The sequence below is a fragment of the Schistocerca nitens genome, chromosome 11 (assembly GCF_023898315.1).
Source record: "Schistocerca nitens isolate TAMUIC-IGC-003100 chromosome 11, iqSchNite1.1, whole genome shotgun sequence".
NCBI lineage: Eukaryota > Metazoa > Arthropoda > Insecta > Orthoptera > Acrididae > Schistocerca > Schistocerca nitens.
Genome location: NC_064624.1, coordinates 57909780 through 57928015, shown reverse-complemented (window position 1 = coordinate 57928015; position 18236 = coordinate 57909780). Strand labels below are relative to the sequence as shown.

Genomic DNA, 18236 nt, shown 5'->3' with positions numbered 1-18236 from the left:
TTAGGAAGTAAATGTATTGGGACATTCCGTGTGACAGGGCAGCGTGACAATTAACACGTTTCATATTCCAAAATTAAATTTGCACTGAAACACGAATACTTTCCATGACCACAAAATTTTATGGGCTTAAATGTAATTTTAGTGTAATGAAATTATAGAAATGTCCTTTAGTATTGAGTAAACAAGTAAAAATAGATGTGTGACAGAATGGGACTCAGACAGGATATAAAATACATCTGTTGTTACATAGCATACAAATTATACCCAACTGGATTCTGAAACTGTTCATGCATGAAAGGGACTGTCAACAGTTCAAACTGATTTTTTTTTATTTCCATCCGTTATTTTAATAATAAAACTATTCTTTCAAATGAACTAATGGGACTGGTAGAAAAATTTCGTTTTAGCATGTTTTCTTTTGAAAATAAACATGAACAAATATAAAAAAATTACACTTTAACAAAAATACGCCCGCTTATGAAATGTCATTGATGTCAAAAACAGGGAATGAGAAACCTTTGTTGATGATCGATATCAGGCATACTGAGAATTTTAAGTACATCACTTTCAAGGAAAATTTGTTGAAATAACTGAAGTGTCTGACACAGGTTCGCTAACTTGCTACCGAAATAACTTTTCGACCTGAGGTAGATGTCAGGCTATGTTACAGATAAGTATATGCCATATTGAAGATTTCGTATTCGCATTTGTCGGCTCCACCAACTCGCAACCCGTCAGTTGCCTTCCAACCTAACTCAGACTCAGTTTCTGTTTGTGCACGCACGGCATCACGTGCTACGTCATTATGGGATGAAGCTGACACCTGGTATCATTAAGTTCAGTTATTCCAATCCGTTGTCTACACTGCTTTTCCTCAAGAGGTCACTTCTTGTGCATTTTTTACAACTGTTAGAATGTAAAAGGTTAATGAACTTTCGTATCCAAAATTTGTCAACAATGAAGGAACCCACATGAATATTTTTCTTTTCATCACTTGTTTGACTACTGACTTCATTACTTAGCATTTGCTCAGGAACCATTGTTGCTGTTTTCCCTCGAACACAGTTCAATTCAAAAGCATTTTTGGTGACATAAATGTTGTTTCTAAATTATTGTATAAGGAGATGTGTACAGTGTGTCAAATATTGCATGAATATCATGAATAGATGCATCAAGACATGCTGTCCATCTTGATCCCTGAGATAACACATCACTACAGTTGCTTTTCTCTCTGTTTTTGGCAATCTCATAAAGGAAACTGCATTTGTAACCTGATACTTTCCATCAAAAATCACATGCCATGCCATTTGTTTGAGTTGCATTGATTTACAGCAAAAGGAAAAAATAAGTTATTCTTCTCTCAACTATCAAGAACATGACAATGTTGCCTTTGTATTTGTGATTTCACTTCCAATCGTGTACCTAATGAGGTGGCTATGCCAGTCTTAATGCACTAGACTCACATTCAGGAGGGGTGGGGTCTATTCCCAGTCTGGCCATCCTGACTTGGGTTTTCCACAGTTTCCTCTAGTTGCTAATGCGAATGCTGGTACAGTTTCATTTATTAGGCCACGGCCGACACTGTGCCCTATCCTCGCCTAACCCTACCCTACTTTGTTTGTTTTATTTATGTAATATTTCTGACATGTCCAATACTGCTGTTCTGAATGGTCTAAGGACAAATAAATAAATAAAATTAAAGTGAATAAAGTTCACAACCACCCCCATCAACTCTGCCTTTCCCATGAACTTAATACCTTGATGTATTAGGATAGTATTATATATAATGTAATCACTTTAAGCACACTAGGCGAACTGTGAATTGAAGATATATGAAGAAAAACATGTAACTTAATAAATATAAGTCATTACCTGAGAGATAAAAATTTAAAATGATCTCTTTCTATTGTCAGAAGAGAGTGTACAAAGGAATATTGGATGCTATAAATATTGCCACAACAAACATTAAATGTTTATCAATTCCTTATACACATTAATAGGTGAAAATCCTGACAGTTTATTACTTCACTCACTTTACAACATAAACTTAGTTGTTCAGGAATGAAGACCACAGTGCAATAAAGCATTCAAATATGTGAGTTTGGAAATATCACAACAGAAAGGATTTTACATTCCCCTACAGGTATGATAATTCTCACTCTAAACATACCATTCAGTGAACAGATTCCAATACAATTATCACTAACATCTTCCATTTTAGTGATTCGATAAATAGGGCAGTACATTTCCTTAAAGTCCAGACATCAAATTGCTCCAACAGACACAAGAAAACATTTAGAAAGGATTGTGAAAATTCTTGCCCGCATTCTTTGCAGCAGATCCTAGTTCTTCTTCAGTGCACAGAAAGTGATTGTATTTGGCCAACCACTCTGAAGGACACGGAGTATCTGTTTTAATCTGTCCTATTCACAGATCCACAACAAGGTCAGTTACAAATATGACTTTTGTCTCCCCAGATCTAAGAGTCACCGTCGTGTGCCAAACCGTCGGTCTCCACCAGGCGCGCTTGTACGCTTTTTGTTATAACACAAAACTGGATTAGTTTCAGTAACAAACTGTTGCGAGCCTTCATTTCTGGGCAACACGTTTGGGGTTAGCAACTGTCGGTCGGTCGGTTAGGGCGAGGGGACCAAACAGTGAGGTCGTCAGTTCCACGATCTGGGACGGCAGGAAGCGAGGGATGAACGACACAAACAGCACAATCCAGTCGACGTGCAAACAGAGAGGGAAAAGGAATGTCAGGGCAGCAGGAAGAGGAAACAACAAGAGGGAGGTGGGTGGAACCAGAGAGAGCAGGGGTGCCCCAGAAGCACTACGTGCTGTGGGGCACCTGCACTGCCACAGACCTGTCCCGACACCCACACACCGTTCCATTCCGTCATCACGATAGAAAGGGGACGACACCGGGGGAAGGAGACACGAGAAAAGGAAAAAGAAAACAGCAGAACAGACCGGACAAAAATGTTTAGAAAAGGCAGGGAGAACCTGGCCGGTGAGGATGCGAGATCCAGGCCTTCAAACCGATGCCTATGCTAATCGAGGGACTGATTCCAGAGGAAGATTCGAGGACTTATACCGGAGAGTATGAACAACTTTCGTGAAGAAAACCTAGAACCAACATAACCACACGAGGAAGGTGGAGGGACATATTTAGTGTGAAGGGCCAAAAGGCAGGGACAATCCAGAAAAATGTGGATCACTGTGAGTGGAGCCCCCACAACTACAAAAAGGCAGGGGGGAAGGAGGGGGGGGGGCAGCTCACTACAGAGTCAAAACCACAGGTCAACCTACTACGGCCAATATGAAGACTGCAAAGGATGGTAGATTTCTGCCAGGAGATGCAGAGTTAAGAACGCCACACAGCAGGAGTCTCCTCAATGGTGCAAAGTTTGTTAGATTGGGGGGGGGGGGGGGGGGGCCTCCCGAGAGGAGGCCCACAGTTGAGCAAAAAGGGATTCGATGTATATGCTTTGTAGTTAAGTGTTTGTGTTCCAAATTTTAATTTTATTTATCTGAGAAATTTAATAATAATAAGTAATTTGCTACTCAAATCATGTTGTGATAGGAGGTTTAACTGTGCCCCAAAGTCACTTAAGTAAACGATAGGTAAATTTTCTCGATATATTAAAAAGTATAGACCTATATAATGTGAGTGAAAGGAAGTTTTGTGTTATAAAATTTTATGATGACACATTCACATAAAGATTCAGAACCCCTGTATAAATATAAAGTTTAGTGTTCCCATCAAATTTGCACATTTGCACTTAGTGAAATTTACTGGAAACAGGGGCAAGTGTAACAACAACGACACTGATCTATTGTATATATAAGTAAGTTTTTCCTTCTGATTTTTCGATAAACTTGTGTAATTGATGCTCTGATGCAACTTTTTGGTTTCACGCCATTGTGTTAAGAAAACTGTAAATAAGTTTCAATGTGAATATTAATGTTTATGTCAAATGTCAAGTAATATTGAAACTGTTGTAAGATGTTTAAAATTGTAACCGTGCGTTTGGTCCATACGTAGGCAATGTGTTAAGATATGTAGAATGCAAAACCTCGCGAGCGCGGGAAAATGCGCGCGGGCACTGCACGGCACAACGGGCTCGGCAGTAGTAGTTGGAGTCTGGCACTGGTTTAAGCAACACCTTCTGTAGCAAGGAGGCTCTCCTGGGAGACATAGCTTCACTGAGCCTCGGGTATGCCGTTCCCCAACCGCCGCATCGATACTAGCAGGTTGAAACTTTTAGTACCGTACTCGTATGGATCAGAGAGTGAACTGTACAATAATAACCTAAATTTTACCAGAACTTTCCCATCATTTAATTATCCTCACAACCAACCTAGACAGGGTCCTTTCCAAATGTTGTGCCATCCGAGTGTCCCAAAATGAAAATTAAAATTTGTGTTAATAATAATCATTTGGAGAACTAGCTATGTTAGAATGGTGTTTAAAGAAATGTTTTGTTAATGAACCAGTAAATGAATAACTAAGGTCTAACAAAGGTGAAAGATAACTTTAATACTGATATAGTAATGAAGTTTATTATTTCGAGACAGATATAAAGGTATTTAAATGAGCAGTAAATAAGATGAAAAGAGCAGTAACTTATATACTGGAAACCTTGACCGCATAATAATTCCAGTAATCATTTTTTTTAATACAGCAATCATAACAGTTTCAGGGTCCCCCCCCCCCTCCCCCCTTTTTTATTCATTTGAATTCTGAAGTGTTCTAAATTGGTTTGACCAGCAAAAGTTAAAGTCAATATAAAAGTCAAAATTTATCAGTGTTTTATCTTTATCAAAATTGACATTTTGTGTGTGGCACGAAAGTGCTATTTCTAGGGTAACCTATGCCCGATTTTAATCAGATTAATGGACAGTATAAAGTTTTGTAGTATACATTATAGTGTAGTGTTACGTATTCACGGTTTTTCCATATCAGTACAGAACGTGAAACTATCAGTTCAATAGTTTTTCTGGTTCTAAAATTCTACTATATTATGCAGTGTTACTACTTGTTGTTTTGTATGAATATATTCCAACTTGTACAGGGCAGAAACTCAGTTAATGCCTAATTAGGCTGGTGACCGTATTATTATCAAATTGGTAGCATCTTCAGTGTTGCTTTTGGTCCATCCTGACGTATAATTGCATTTCGAACTTGCTTGACGGATCATTGCTATTAGAGAGTGGGTGTAAGTCTGATTTGCCACCATTCAGGTACACGCGGTCGATATCAATACAAAAATCCTTTCTCATAAGGCGAACCCTGCTCACTTACTATAGCACAGGCTTTAACGAGTACTGTGTGTCACGTAGGTTACAAGGGGTCACGGGGAACGGGGAGTAGGTGATCACTCCCCCCAGAAAGTTCATTGCCTGGAATACCGAAGTGGTCAGAAACCCAAAGGAAGTCGACCAAACGAGCAGTGTCACCAAGATGAGCAAGAAGTCTGCGGATGGCACAGACCGCGGGGTGCCAGGAAAAACGGTGAGCGATAGCCTGAAGCCCACTCGTCGAGTCCATACGTAACAAAACTCGGGTAAGGGAAGAATCTAATAAAACAGAGGGCCCGTGGACGGCCGTCAACTCCGCAGTAAACACTCCAGACGTGGCAGGCGAGAGATGGTGTTCCGAGCCAACAGAAGATGTGGAGGTGTTAGTAACTGTTAGATCATCTCCGAGCTTCACTTGTGATGTGAAATGGGTCGGTCCGTGCTTAAAAGTGATCCTGATCAGATGGGTCTTCAGTAGATAGCATTGGGTATTCCTTGATAAATTCAATATAATGATCCAAGTTTTCCTACGCTTTTATCAGAGTTAGGGTTAAAATTCTGATGCTACAACATCCACTCCAATCTCCACAAGACCAGTATAGCTTGCTCCTGCAACAGTTTCTGAAATAAGAGTAAGGACAGCCTTACTGTTCAGAACAATAGGTGCAAAACCTCCTTCATCTTCTGCAGCTGTAGCACCAAGACCAAAACGGATCTTGATGACACTCTTCAGGTTGTGATACACTTCATTACCAATTTTCAAGGTCTCTGTAAAACTTCTCGCACCTGTTAGTAAGCTCATAAATTCTTGCACAGCTAACTTGTTGTCGGCAAGGCTCCCACCGTTAATGTCACTGGAAACTCGTAGAATTATTGGAAGTGATACAGGAAAGCTTTGGAATGAGACCTGCACGGATCACAAAAGTAAATATGGCTGATGCTCCAAAGGCAAAAGAAGGATATTAATGAATACATTCAGATGCACAATCTAAGAAAAATTCAATGGGAAACTTATTTTAAATTACAGTATAAGGATGTAGCAAAGGTGGAAATTGGAACTAGTCAACAAAGCACAGAAGATGAAAACCAAATAAGGAAATATGCACTGCAATAAAAAGACTTAAAAATAGAAAATCTCCATGGCCAGGTGGCACACATAATGATTTAATGAAATACAGGGGACAGGAATTATATCAACAACTTCATCCTTTTTTAATAGTATCACAAAGGAAGGCAGGATACCAATAGAATGGAAATGAGATAACCAAGTATTCCATAATTACCAGGGAATTACATTGCTCAATACCATGTTAAAACTGTTAACATCAGTAATTAGACAGAATGCAGCATTATATAGAAATAGTAGAAGAACAGCAAGGATTCAGGAAAAACAGGAGCACAACAGATGTTATTTTCACTTTAAGGCAGACTGTGGAGAAATCCAAAGAGTTTAATAACCCAGCCTGCCTGTGTTTTGTGGACTTGGCAAAAGCCTTGGGTTTAGTGAAAAATCATTGAAAATTAAAACACATGAAGGAATCACAGATGAAATTATACTACATAAAGGAATTAGACAAGGTGACTCATTACTCTTGATCAGTTTAATAATGGACCACACCTTTGATGACGTAAGGAAGAAACAGGGCTATAAAATGGAAATAAAGTGTTAAATATTATATGTTACACTGATGATGCTGCACTGATAGCAAATAATGAAGATAAGTTACAAACATTACTTCACCAGTTTAATAGATATGTTAAGTGTTACAGGATTCAAGTTAGCTTCTTACTTCTGTAGAGAAAATATAGAAAAAAGAGGAGTTGCCACATTTGTATATTTGTTATCTCATTGTTTCAATTTCAAGACTATTGATATTAATAAATTTTGCTCAGAGCGGCACTTAGAAGCTTGTACAACAGAAGTAGTATTTCATAGTAACTCCTTTACAAACATTCTGTAGGCAAAATAATAACCTAATTTCTACTATACACAACTATGTTTCAGTTTCACTTCCCAAAAAATTTTAACTCGCTTTTTGAATGTAAAAGTACACATTCTATTAGTATTAGAACTTAATTGTCTGTGAAATCTCAATGTTAATTTCATGTTTAATGTAGTTTTTAAATGATATTGTCCTTCTGTTGTGTTTCCAGTTGACATTTTCACTATTCTGTAATCTCAGTGATTATTTGTGTAAATTTAAAGTAGCACTACATTGCCTACATGTTTCTTAGTTCCCCATGTAAATTGTTTGTATTCTCTGTATGTGAAGTTACTATATTCATCAATGAACAATTTTGTGTACTTTTTTTTTAAACGGCAGTCCATTGCCTATTTCTTTTTCTCCAAACTACATATTGTTAAGAAAAATGACTTGTCCTATATCATGTGTACTTTGTGGGGAGGCTTGCGTGCCTCAGCGATACAGATGGCCGTACCGTAGGTGCAACCACAACGGAGGGGTATCTGTTGAGAGGCCAAACAAACATGTGGTTCCTGAAGAGGGGTAGCAGCCTTTTCAGTAGTTGCAGGGGCAACAGTCTGGATGATTGACTGATCTGGCCTTGTAACATTAACCAAAATGGCCTTGCTGTGCTGGTACTGCGAACGGCTGAAAGCAAGGGGAAACTACAGCCGTAATTTTTCCCGAGGACATGCAGCTTTACTGTATCATTAAATGATGATGGCGTCCTCTTGGGTAAAATATTCCGGAGGTAAAATAGTCCCCCATTCGGATCTCCGGGCGGGGACTACTCAAGAGGACGTCGTTATCAGGAGAAAGAAAACTGGCATTCTACGGATCGGAGCGTGGAATGTCAGATCCCTTAATCGGGCAGGTAGGTTAGAAAATTTAAAAAGGGAAATGGATAGGTTACAATCAGATCAAGATTAGCCATTAAGTTTTTACGTCAGCATCCGATCACGCCTGCCTTAAACTACCGCTATCAAGAGACAACTGAAAACGGATAGAAAAACAAAAAAGGTTACAATTTTGGTATTTTCTCTGCCGTCGAGCGCTCATACCGCTGCGACGGGATATTTTTTATCGGAGGGAACGAGTGTAGCGCGGCGAAATTCAAAGTCCCGCTACAAGCTGCATCAAACCAGTCTCAGGACTGAAGACCACAACAACAACAACACAACAACAACAGGATAAATAAATAAATACAATACAATACAATACAGTAGTATGTATACACAGGGCATCTTCAGCAAACTTTAACCTCGTCATTAAAAAATCTGGAAGCTCTGTTGTTCCATCTCGCAGTAAAAAACAAACAAATAGTGGTTGCTAGTGATTTTAATGTGGCTTTATTGAAAATCTCTGTCAGTGAACAATTATTTAATCAATAACACTGTCATTCAATTGGATTCCTACTGTGAACTTTGCAGCTAGGGTATTTAAATGCTCTGAGACTGCTATTGATAATATCTTTGTAGACAAATCTAGGGAAAAAATGTCATAACACAAAACCAATCGTAAATGAGCTCTCTGATCATGACATACACCATCTTGTGTTAAATGTTGAAACTCATGATGAAAAAATTCTATTAAATCTTAGTGCAGGAGGATAATAAATCAGTCAAACATTGAGAATTTTAGGAGACTGTTCAAAGACATGAACTGGATAGATGTTTATAGTACTTCTGATTCATTAACAAAGTTACTTCCTCTTTTGAAAACTGTTTTCTGCAAAAGGTAATTCAAATGAAACAGAAGTTTAAAAATAAATCATGCTTTACACAATGAATATAAAGATATCATGTGGTATAAAAAGGAGACTGTATCTACTATCAACGAACAGCTCTGATGTTAGCACTGTAATGCATCACAAAACATACTGCAAAATATTGGAGCAAGTAATCCAGAAATCTAACAGCTTTATTATGAGAAAAAAATAATTACATCAGGCAACAAAATAAAAACTATACGGGATATAGTGAAGACAGAGACAGGTGGGCCGAAAAAGGAAGAGGAACAGATAGCTCTAAAAATAAATTAGGCATTGTTAACAAGTGCATATAGTGTTGCAAATCTCCTGAACAAGTACTTTTTTTCTGTTTCTGAGAGCTTAGGGTTATCAGGTTCAGTAAACAGTGCAAAGGAGTATCTGAGACCAGTCTTTACAACTTTAGTAAAATCGAAATGACACTTATTTCTCCCAAAGAAGTAACATCCATCGTAAAATCCTTAAAATCAAAGTATTCTAATGGTTATGATATGGACTGTGCGGTTGGTCCTGGTGGAGGTTTGAGTCCTCCCTCGGGCACGGGTGCGTGTGTTTGTCCTTAGGATAATTTATGTTGAGTAATGTGTAAGCTTAGGGACTGATGACCTTAGCAGTTAAGTCCCATAAGATTTTATTTATTTTTTGTTATGGTAATGTATCAACAAAGTTAATCAAAGTGTGCTCCTGCAAGTTGAGTTCTATCTTAAGTTAGTTGTGTAATCAATCTCTTATCAAAGGATCATTTCCAGACTGGCTAAAATATGTTGAAGTTAAGTCTCTTTACAAGAAGGGGTATAAAGAAATACCTTCAAACTATCGACCAATTACACTTTTGCCAGCTTTTTCAAAAATATTTGAAAAGTTAGTGTTCAAGTGTCTCAAGCATCTGACTGCAAATGATATTTGTCCGAGTCACAGTTTGGGTTTCTTAACGGTTCCAATATAGAGACAACTATTTACACGTACAGTGAGAATGTACTTAATTCATTGGATAACAAAGTAGAGGCTACTGGAATTTTCTGTGACCAGTCAAAAGCCTTTGACTGTGTGAATCACAGCATTCTCTTAAGTAAATTAGAATATTATGGTGTTATCTAATTGGAAATAAAGTACGTCTTGCGAAATACCTACACAGTAAGCAATCAGTCTTCATCTGACTGAGAATTAATTACATGTGGTGTTCCTCAAGGTTCCATCTTGGGTCCGTTGCTTTTTCTTATGTACATTAATGACCCCTAGTCTGTTACATTGCTAGATGCTATGTCTGTTTTGTTTGCAGTAGCAAGTCAAGTACAGATTTTGAAATGGCTGCTAATCAAATTTTCACTGTGATTCATAAATGGTTTAAAGCTAATTCACTGTCATTAAACTTTGAAAGGACCCACTATATGCTGTTCAAGACCTGTAAGTGATTTCCTTCCAGCATGTGTATAGCATATGAAGACATGCAGAGACAAGAATTTGACAGTGTTACATTTATGGGATTACAACTCAATAATACATTCAGTTGGGAAGGGCATACCACAGAATTGCTGAAGCACCTAAACAAGTCTGTATTTGCAGTGAGAATGACTTCAGAGGTAGGAGATATAAATATGAAAAACCTGAATACTTTGCTTACTTTATTTATTCCTTAATGAAATGTATTGCAAGTAATATATCTCTATTTCCAACCAATAGCTCAATACACAGTATCAATATCAGGAACAAGAACAATCTACACAAAGACCTAAAACCACTTATCTTGGTTCGAAAAGGGTTCAATATTCAGGAATACTTATTTTCAATAAATCACCAGTATCCATTAAAAACTTGGTTTCAGATGAAGCACGGTTTAAACAGAGTCTGAAAGACTTTTTGGTAGGCAACTCCTCCTACTCTTTAGATGACTATCTCAACAGGGGCTGTTAGGACAGCTTCAGTAAAAACACCTGTTAACATTCCAGTTTTGACAGCATTTGGTCACAACATTTAAAGATTAGGTATTTTGTGTATGATAAATTTATTAACAGTGGATAACTATGTTTCATTTTGACAGTTTATTAATTCTTTAAATATTAGCAGTTCCATTTTACTATCATGTATTCACCTATTTTGACAACCTTATGACAAATGATCAGGATACTGAGTATTATACTCAAATCTTTACCGTTTTTTTTATTTTACATTTTCTGACTTGTTCCACACCCACAAGAATCGTTTCATTTTGGGTCTATGGAACAAAAACTGACTCAGATCTAATCTAATAGAATAGCGAAGTAATGTAACATAGAAATCTCATCTAAAAAAAAACAGAGTATGGTAATACTCAAAAAATGTGTGTGAAATCCTATGGGACTTAACTGCTAAGGTCATCAGTCCCTAAGCTTATACACTGCTTAACCTAAATCATCCTAAGGATAAACACACACACACACACCCCCGAGGGAGGACTCGAACCTCCGCTGGAACCAGCCGCACAGTCCGTGCCTGCAGCGGCTTAGACTGCTCGGCTTGGTAATATCAAAAGCACTTGTATGATGTAAACTAAAAGTAGCTGGCATGTCAATTGAACAAGTGATGAGCTTTAATTATCTAGGGACAGCTATCACCAGCTGTAGAGACTTAATCTTGGTAGTGAAAAATCAAGTGACAAAGGTAGTAATGGTAGCTGGATGCCTGCAAAATACTGTATGGAAAAACAAATTTATAACAATTGAGGGGAAAATAAAAATACAGGGTGATTACAATTAATGTTAAACTTTCAAACCACTATGCAATAAACACCACTGGTCAGAATGACATCAAATTGCAATGGAATGTTATCGGAGAAGCGGTAAAACATATGGCAGAAGAAAAAAATAATAGTTACATAATTTAACAGTGGTCGACTACAAATGACAAATGAATTGTACAACTGTAGTGTCGGCAGATTTGCCAACACTATGCACACTAATTGAAAGAGGCGGCCAAGATGCACGCGCTAACTCACGAAGGATGGAGTGAGGTCTGAAACAGGAGACTTAATGAATGCTATAAAGAAAAGTACGTAGCTTCTGGACTACTTAACTTTTAATCCATCCTTGTATACATCGTTCTTGATGAGACATCTGGAGATTGTGGCGATACAAGTGAGACTCTTTAGATACATGCAACGTTACAAATGGCGCCTTGCTAGGTCGTAGACATTAACTTAGCTGAAGGCTATTCTAACTGTCTCTCGGCAAATGAGAGGAAGGCTTCGTCAGTGTAGTCGCTAGCAAAGTCGTCGTACAACTGGGGCGAGTGCTAGTAAGTCTCTCGAGACCTGCCGTGTGGTGGCGCTCGGTCTGCGATCCTGACAGTGGCGACACGCGAGTCCGACATGTACTAATGGACCGCGGCCGATTTAAGCTACCACCTAGCAAGTGTGGTGTCTGGCGGTGACACCACAACAACAATGCCTAAGGTGTACGTCTGGTGTTAAACAAACTGTACTACTGAGTGCGCACGGGTGTACAGGTGCGATACTGTTCGTTACGTAAGCCCACACACCACGGCAAGGTCATATCACATCGGATGGGAAAAATTCATTTTTAGTTGTCCTGAGGCAAAAACCACACAAAAAGCATCACTCACATCGGTTTTTAATTGTCCCGATGCCAAAAACCGCATAAAAAGCATCAATCACATCAGTTTTTAATTGTCCTGAGGCCAAAAACCACATAAAAAGCATCTATCTCATTGGCTTTTAATTGTCACGATGCCAAAAACCGCATAAAAAGCATCAATCAAAATCAAATCAGATTATTAATTTCCCTGTGCCTGCAACGCAGCTAAGTTTGCAATCGGAACGCTGAACACAACATCTTTCAGATAGCCCTACAGCCAGAGGTCACACAGATTAAGATCAGGTGAGAGGGACAGCCAGGCTGTAGGGAAATGGCGGCTGATAATTCTAGCATTTCCAAAATGGTGCTTCAGCAGCTGTTTAACTGGATTTGCAACGTGCAGAGATGCGCCATCTTGCATAAAAATGATCCCACCCTCACACTGACACTGCTAGAGAGCCGGAATGACGTCGTCGTGCAAAAGACACTCGTAGCGCTTACCAGCTACGGTACAGGTAACAGGACCGGAAGCACCTGTCTCTTCGAAAAAATGTAGCCCTACGATAAATGATGCCGTAAAACCACACGACACAGTGACCTTTTCAGGACGAAGTGGTACTGGTAGATTACCGTGTGGATTTCTGTTGCCCACGTTCGACAATTCTGTGTATCGACATATCCTGCAAGACGGAAGTGGGCTTCGTCTGTCCACAAAATCTTCCACGGCCACTCACTGTCCACTTCCACACGAGCAAGAAATTCCAAAGCAGAGGTTTCTCTTGCCGGCAGATCGACACGAAGCGACTCGTGCACACGGGTAATTTCGAACGGATAGCAAAGAAGGATGTTTCGTAGGATTTCACGCACGTTGCTCGAGGGTACGTCCGATGTTCGGGCAATTCTCTGTCCGCTACAGGCTTACACACCACCACTCGTCTCCTCCTGCAAGGCTGTGGCCACCGCTTCCACTGACATCGGATCAATTCGTTGCCTCCCTCTACCAGGTTGCACACCAAAAGAACCAGTCTTTTCGAATTTCCAAATCATTTTCTCCAGACCCACAACAGTCGTAGGACCGACGCCTTTTTTCAAACCCTTCAGTGTCCGGAACTTCTGCAGAGCCACAGTCACCATTCTTGTAATACAGCTTTACAAGCAGAGCATGATCCTGCATTGAGACAGTCACGGCGAACATCACAGACGCGAAAGGAGGAAAAGCCGTGTACCCAGTGTATTTATACTAACTTCACGGGTCGTGACAGGTGTTTTCATTTACGTATTATGACCCGTGTAGCGCCATCTACTGATCAATTTTCACACTATTTTTTTCTGCCGTACGTTTTCCTCCTCCTCCGATAATATTCCATTGCAATTTGACGTCATTCTGACCGGCGGTGTTATTTCTGCAGCGTTTTGAAAGTTTAACTTTAATTATAATAACCCTGTATATGAAACAGTGATACGTCCTTTTACAACACGTGCAGCAGAAATCAGAGCAGAAACAAAAAAGAAAAACGAAAGTTAACTGCAGTGGAAACGGAGATATTAACAGATTCGAGGACCGACCGTGTGGGACAAAAGAGCAAATGCACTGAGAAGAAGAAATCTGGCTACGTCTGCAGTGTATCTGTACAGGGGAACAACCTCCTTAGCTGCTCCTGCTTTGCATACTGCAAGCAAGACACCCAGAATAACATTAGCACCCAGTTTATCATTTTTATCTGTTCCATCTAACTTCAGTAAAAAAATTGTCGATTTTCTTCTGCTGGGTTGCTTCAAAATTCTGTTTTGATAGCTCTGACCATTTGATTTAATCGATGTTATCGACATCTTTCTTTACTCCCTTATACAGGTAATTTTTTTTTCCACCATCTTGAAGTTCCAGTGCTTTGTGGACATCTGTGCTAGCCCCTGATGGGACAACATCACAGAAAAGAAGTTCCTGGCCTGTCACCGAGTTTACCTCAAGAGTTGGCTTACCTCTGCAGTTAAAGATCTAGTACCCGTGGCAGGTCTTAAGCGACATCACGAAAGAAAAATTCCATTGAAAACTTACAGCATAGCACTTTTTTTTAGATTTAGTAAAACAGTAAGTTGAAGTTCATTAAAAAGTAGGGAATAATTAATGTTTTTCTGAGTGTCTTCAAACTAGCTGTGATGGAATGGGACAAGCTATAAAAAATTAAATTGCAGTAAATTTTTAAATTATTGATTATTTGCATATGACATTATTTTTCTTGGTATTTCTTACTTATAACACATCCTTGTACTGAATATATGGTTAGTATGGTATTTTTTAATAAGATAAACTTTTATGTTTTCCAGTGATGGAATGGGACAATAAAACTTACATTTTTTGATTGTATTAAAAGTTATGTGTGCATTATATCACAACAATTAAATTTTATGTACCATATTAGTAATAGATATACTAAAAAAAGAAAAAAATTAACCACAACATATCTTAGGAAACTTGCCTTCTCAAACTGTTTTTCAAAAGTTTCCTTCCATTTTTGGATCCACATTTACAAAGCAATTACTGTTTTCCCATGCAGGGACATTTTATACAGTGTATGCAACTTTGAACTCTACTGCCATGCAATCACCTACAATGCTCAACAATTTTAATTTTTTTAGTGAGTTTGTTTTCACTTCTGGTGGAATGACCATACTGGCAACTAAACGTAAGAATTCCACAGCACTGAAGAGACTTCTGCAATGTGTTTTGTTATTGACTTTACATAACATTCTCACTGCACACTTCTGTAGAATACTTTTTCCACTTTACTCAGTGGCCAGAGACAGCAGTAACATTGTGTGTGTGTGTGTGTGTGTGTGTGTGTGTGTGTGTGTGTGTGTGTGTGTGTAATTTAGAAGAGATCTGTCATGCCTGTCTGTGACTCAACACCTCCTCTATATGGTGAGTACCAATTTATCCTTTGCATAATACTGTCATTATTCCATCCTGGATTTTCCTTTGTTTGATTCTGATACCTGTAAGTCATATTTATTCATTTGGAATTCCATAATGTCGCAGTAACTATATGGAGTTTATCTATTATAAGACTTTTCAATTTTTCTCCTGGCTGTCTCCGATATGGAAGGGTTTGGTCCTTTATCTGTAAACTTCACTCGAGAGGATTTGTCCAGTTACTACATTCAATTATGAGGGAAAACTGTCGTCATATGGCTGTCTAAAAACATGGTATTTATATATAGGCAATGACTATTTATTCAGTTTCACGAAAGTTCAAGTTGCTCATTTTTATGACACTGCATATACTACCATATTATCATGTCATGTATTTTGTCACTACTGATGCTATGTTGATTTACAACAAAAGGGTAAAAACACAGAAATCTTGTATAACTATCAATAATGTTATGTGACATTTTTTAGCCGCAAATTAAAAATTATTTGCATTTGCTCTTCATGGAAAACAACACAATCATGCAACTTACATTCTTGCACACACTCTGAATCGCTGTAAAGGCCTAAGATAATTATGCATAAAATTATGATGGTATAAAACTATTCAAAAAACTAGACGTTTAAATGATCTCTGTAGTATCATTATCTAAGTAACAGTCATTTAATTTTGTCTGCTGTATGAAGTTACCCATATTGCAAGGAAAACTTGTGTAAGAAGTAGTTACTGCTAGGAACAAACTATTGAAAGTACCTCTTCACTAAGTGTTGGAAATCCTTTTCGGATTTCGCTGGCGATATTTCAAACGAATATGACGGTTTCTTTTGTTCTGGAATCCGTTTGATCTTCTCTGCGAAACTCTGCTGTTCACGTTCATTTCTGATGAGTGGCGTTTGATGGCTCGAGAGCTCCGGTTTACGATCACCGTCTGCCAAATTTGTAGCATTCGTTAATTCACAATTCGAGAGCAACAGTTCTCTCATTTTCTATACCCTTTCCAACATAAAACTGCCGGAAATGTTACGTAAGAACAAATCAAGCGAAGAAAAAAAAAACTGTTTGCTACGGACAAAAATTGGGCCTTATCGGTAGAAAATTGTAGAACACCAATTATATAAATAGTGAAAAGACATGGTTCGTAAACGTAATCAATATCGGCACTGCACTAACCTCATAAAAATGTGAAGGTTATGGGCTTTCGATATGCAACTATTAAGATGTTGCGAATAAATAAGGAGCTAATCGGAGTCTCGTGTACTCAGACACATTTTCTTTTAGTTATAAATAGGAATTTCAGTTAAAATGTTAGTTAAGGTTACTCAAAACACGTGGAATTATATTGAAGTGATTTAATTCCGAATGAAATGAGACAAGTCTCTAAGTAATTAATATATTCTACTATTCACATATTTATATATGGTCTATACTATAAATGTGAAAAGACGTTTTTCGAGAGTCATGCATGTACTATGGAAGTTAATATTGAATACTGCATATTGCCATCATGGCTTTCTCATTGGAAAAGGACAATGACATTCGATGTACATTTTGAACAAAAATCATAAAGTCCAATGACAGTTCAAACCACCCGCTACTTCTTCTTGCACACTTGGAATTGGATTAATGGGCTTCGTTACAATTGACAATATACAGTAGGGTAGCCAACCTTGGAATGCAACACCCTTCGAGATAGACCTCAACAGGCATAAACTCGCAAACATACCCCTTACCATCACACCGGGCGATCAACTGCCCTCTGGAAACAGTCTACTGGCTCACTGCCACGTCAGCTAGCTTGACAAAAAAGGTATAGAGTTCATTATCTATTTGAGAGGCCTCTACAGACGAGTGATCCAGACACGGCAACCAGAGGGCCCGACGTGGCTCTCAATTTTGTCAGTATGCTCTCGGTTTCTTTCGAACAATGACGGGGCATTCCTCCTATTCTATCAAAAAAGAAGCAATTTGCCACTGTACTGGTAGCATTGTTATATGCTTATTATCAGGAAAAAGAAATATGTGAAAGAAACGATTACTTACCGACAACAGTTTAGTTATATGACTAACAAACAGGAATCGTGAAGATATTCGTTATCATCTGCGGATAGTTCATTACATTGTTACGTTTGGTGCCTGTACTGACCGTGAAACAGAAAAGTCTCATGAGACAAGCATTTGCTGCTGAAGAACGACTGGTCACCGCTTAACGTCTACGTCTACATCCATACTCTGCAACCTACTATGAATTGCGTGCCAAAACATACTTCCATCTGTACCAATTGTTAGGGCTTCTTACCGTTCCATTCACGAATGGAGTGCGGAGAGAATGTGTGTTTAAATGCCTCTGTACACGCTGTAATTAATCTGATCTTATCCTCAACATCCCTACAAGAGCAATTGTAAAGTGTTGTAGTATATTCCTAGAGTCGTAATTTAAAGCCAGTTCTGGAAATTTTGTTGTTAGGCTTTCTCAGGATAGTTTCCGTCTGTGTCTGCCAGTTAAATTTCTTCATCATCACTGTGACACACTCCCATGGATGAAACTAACTGCGGATCACTTTACAACCCTTCTCTGCAAACGTTCAGCATCCGCTGCTAGTCCTGCTTCGAATGGGTCAAACTACTTCAGCAATATTCTGAAATGGGTCGCACAAATGATTTGTTAGCTATCTGTTTTGTCGACTCATTGCATCTCCAATCA

The 18236-nt window shown here is 38.5% G+C and overlaps 1 protein-coding gene across 2 annotated transcripts in view; it reads right to left on the bottom strand.

Annotated features, from left to right (window-relative positions):
* Window positions 1–17365, bottom strand: part of LOC126213341 (methylenetetrahydrofolate reductase) — a 79719-nt gene extending 62354 nt beyond the window's left edge. Inside the window, exons 1-2 of one of the 2 annotated variants that reach the window (XM_049941038.1) lie at window positions 17202–17270; window positions 16289–16463 (exon numbers count right to left, since the gene is read on the bottom strand). In XM_049941038.1, the coding sequence (XP_049796995.1) occupies window positions 16289–16463; window positions 17202–17268 (242 nt within the window). In that variant the 5' untranslated portion in view covers window positions 17269–17270. Of the gene's footprint in view, window positions 1–16288; window positions 16464–17201 lie in introns of both variants that reach the window. The other variant, XM_049941039.1, reaches the window with a different exon arrangement.
* Between the last annotated feature and the right edge of the window lie 871 nt (window positions 17366–18236).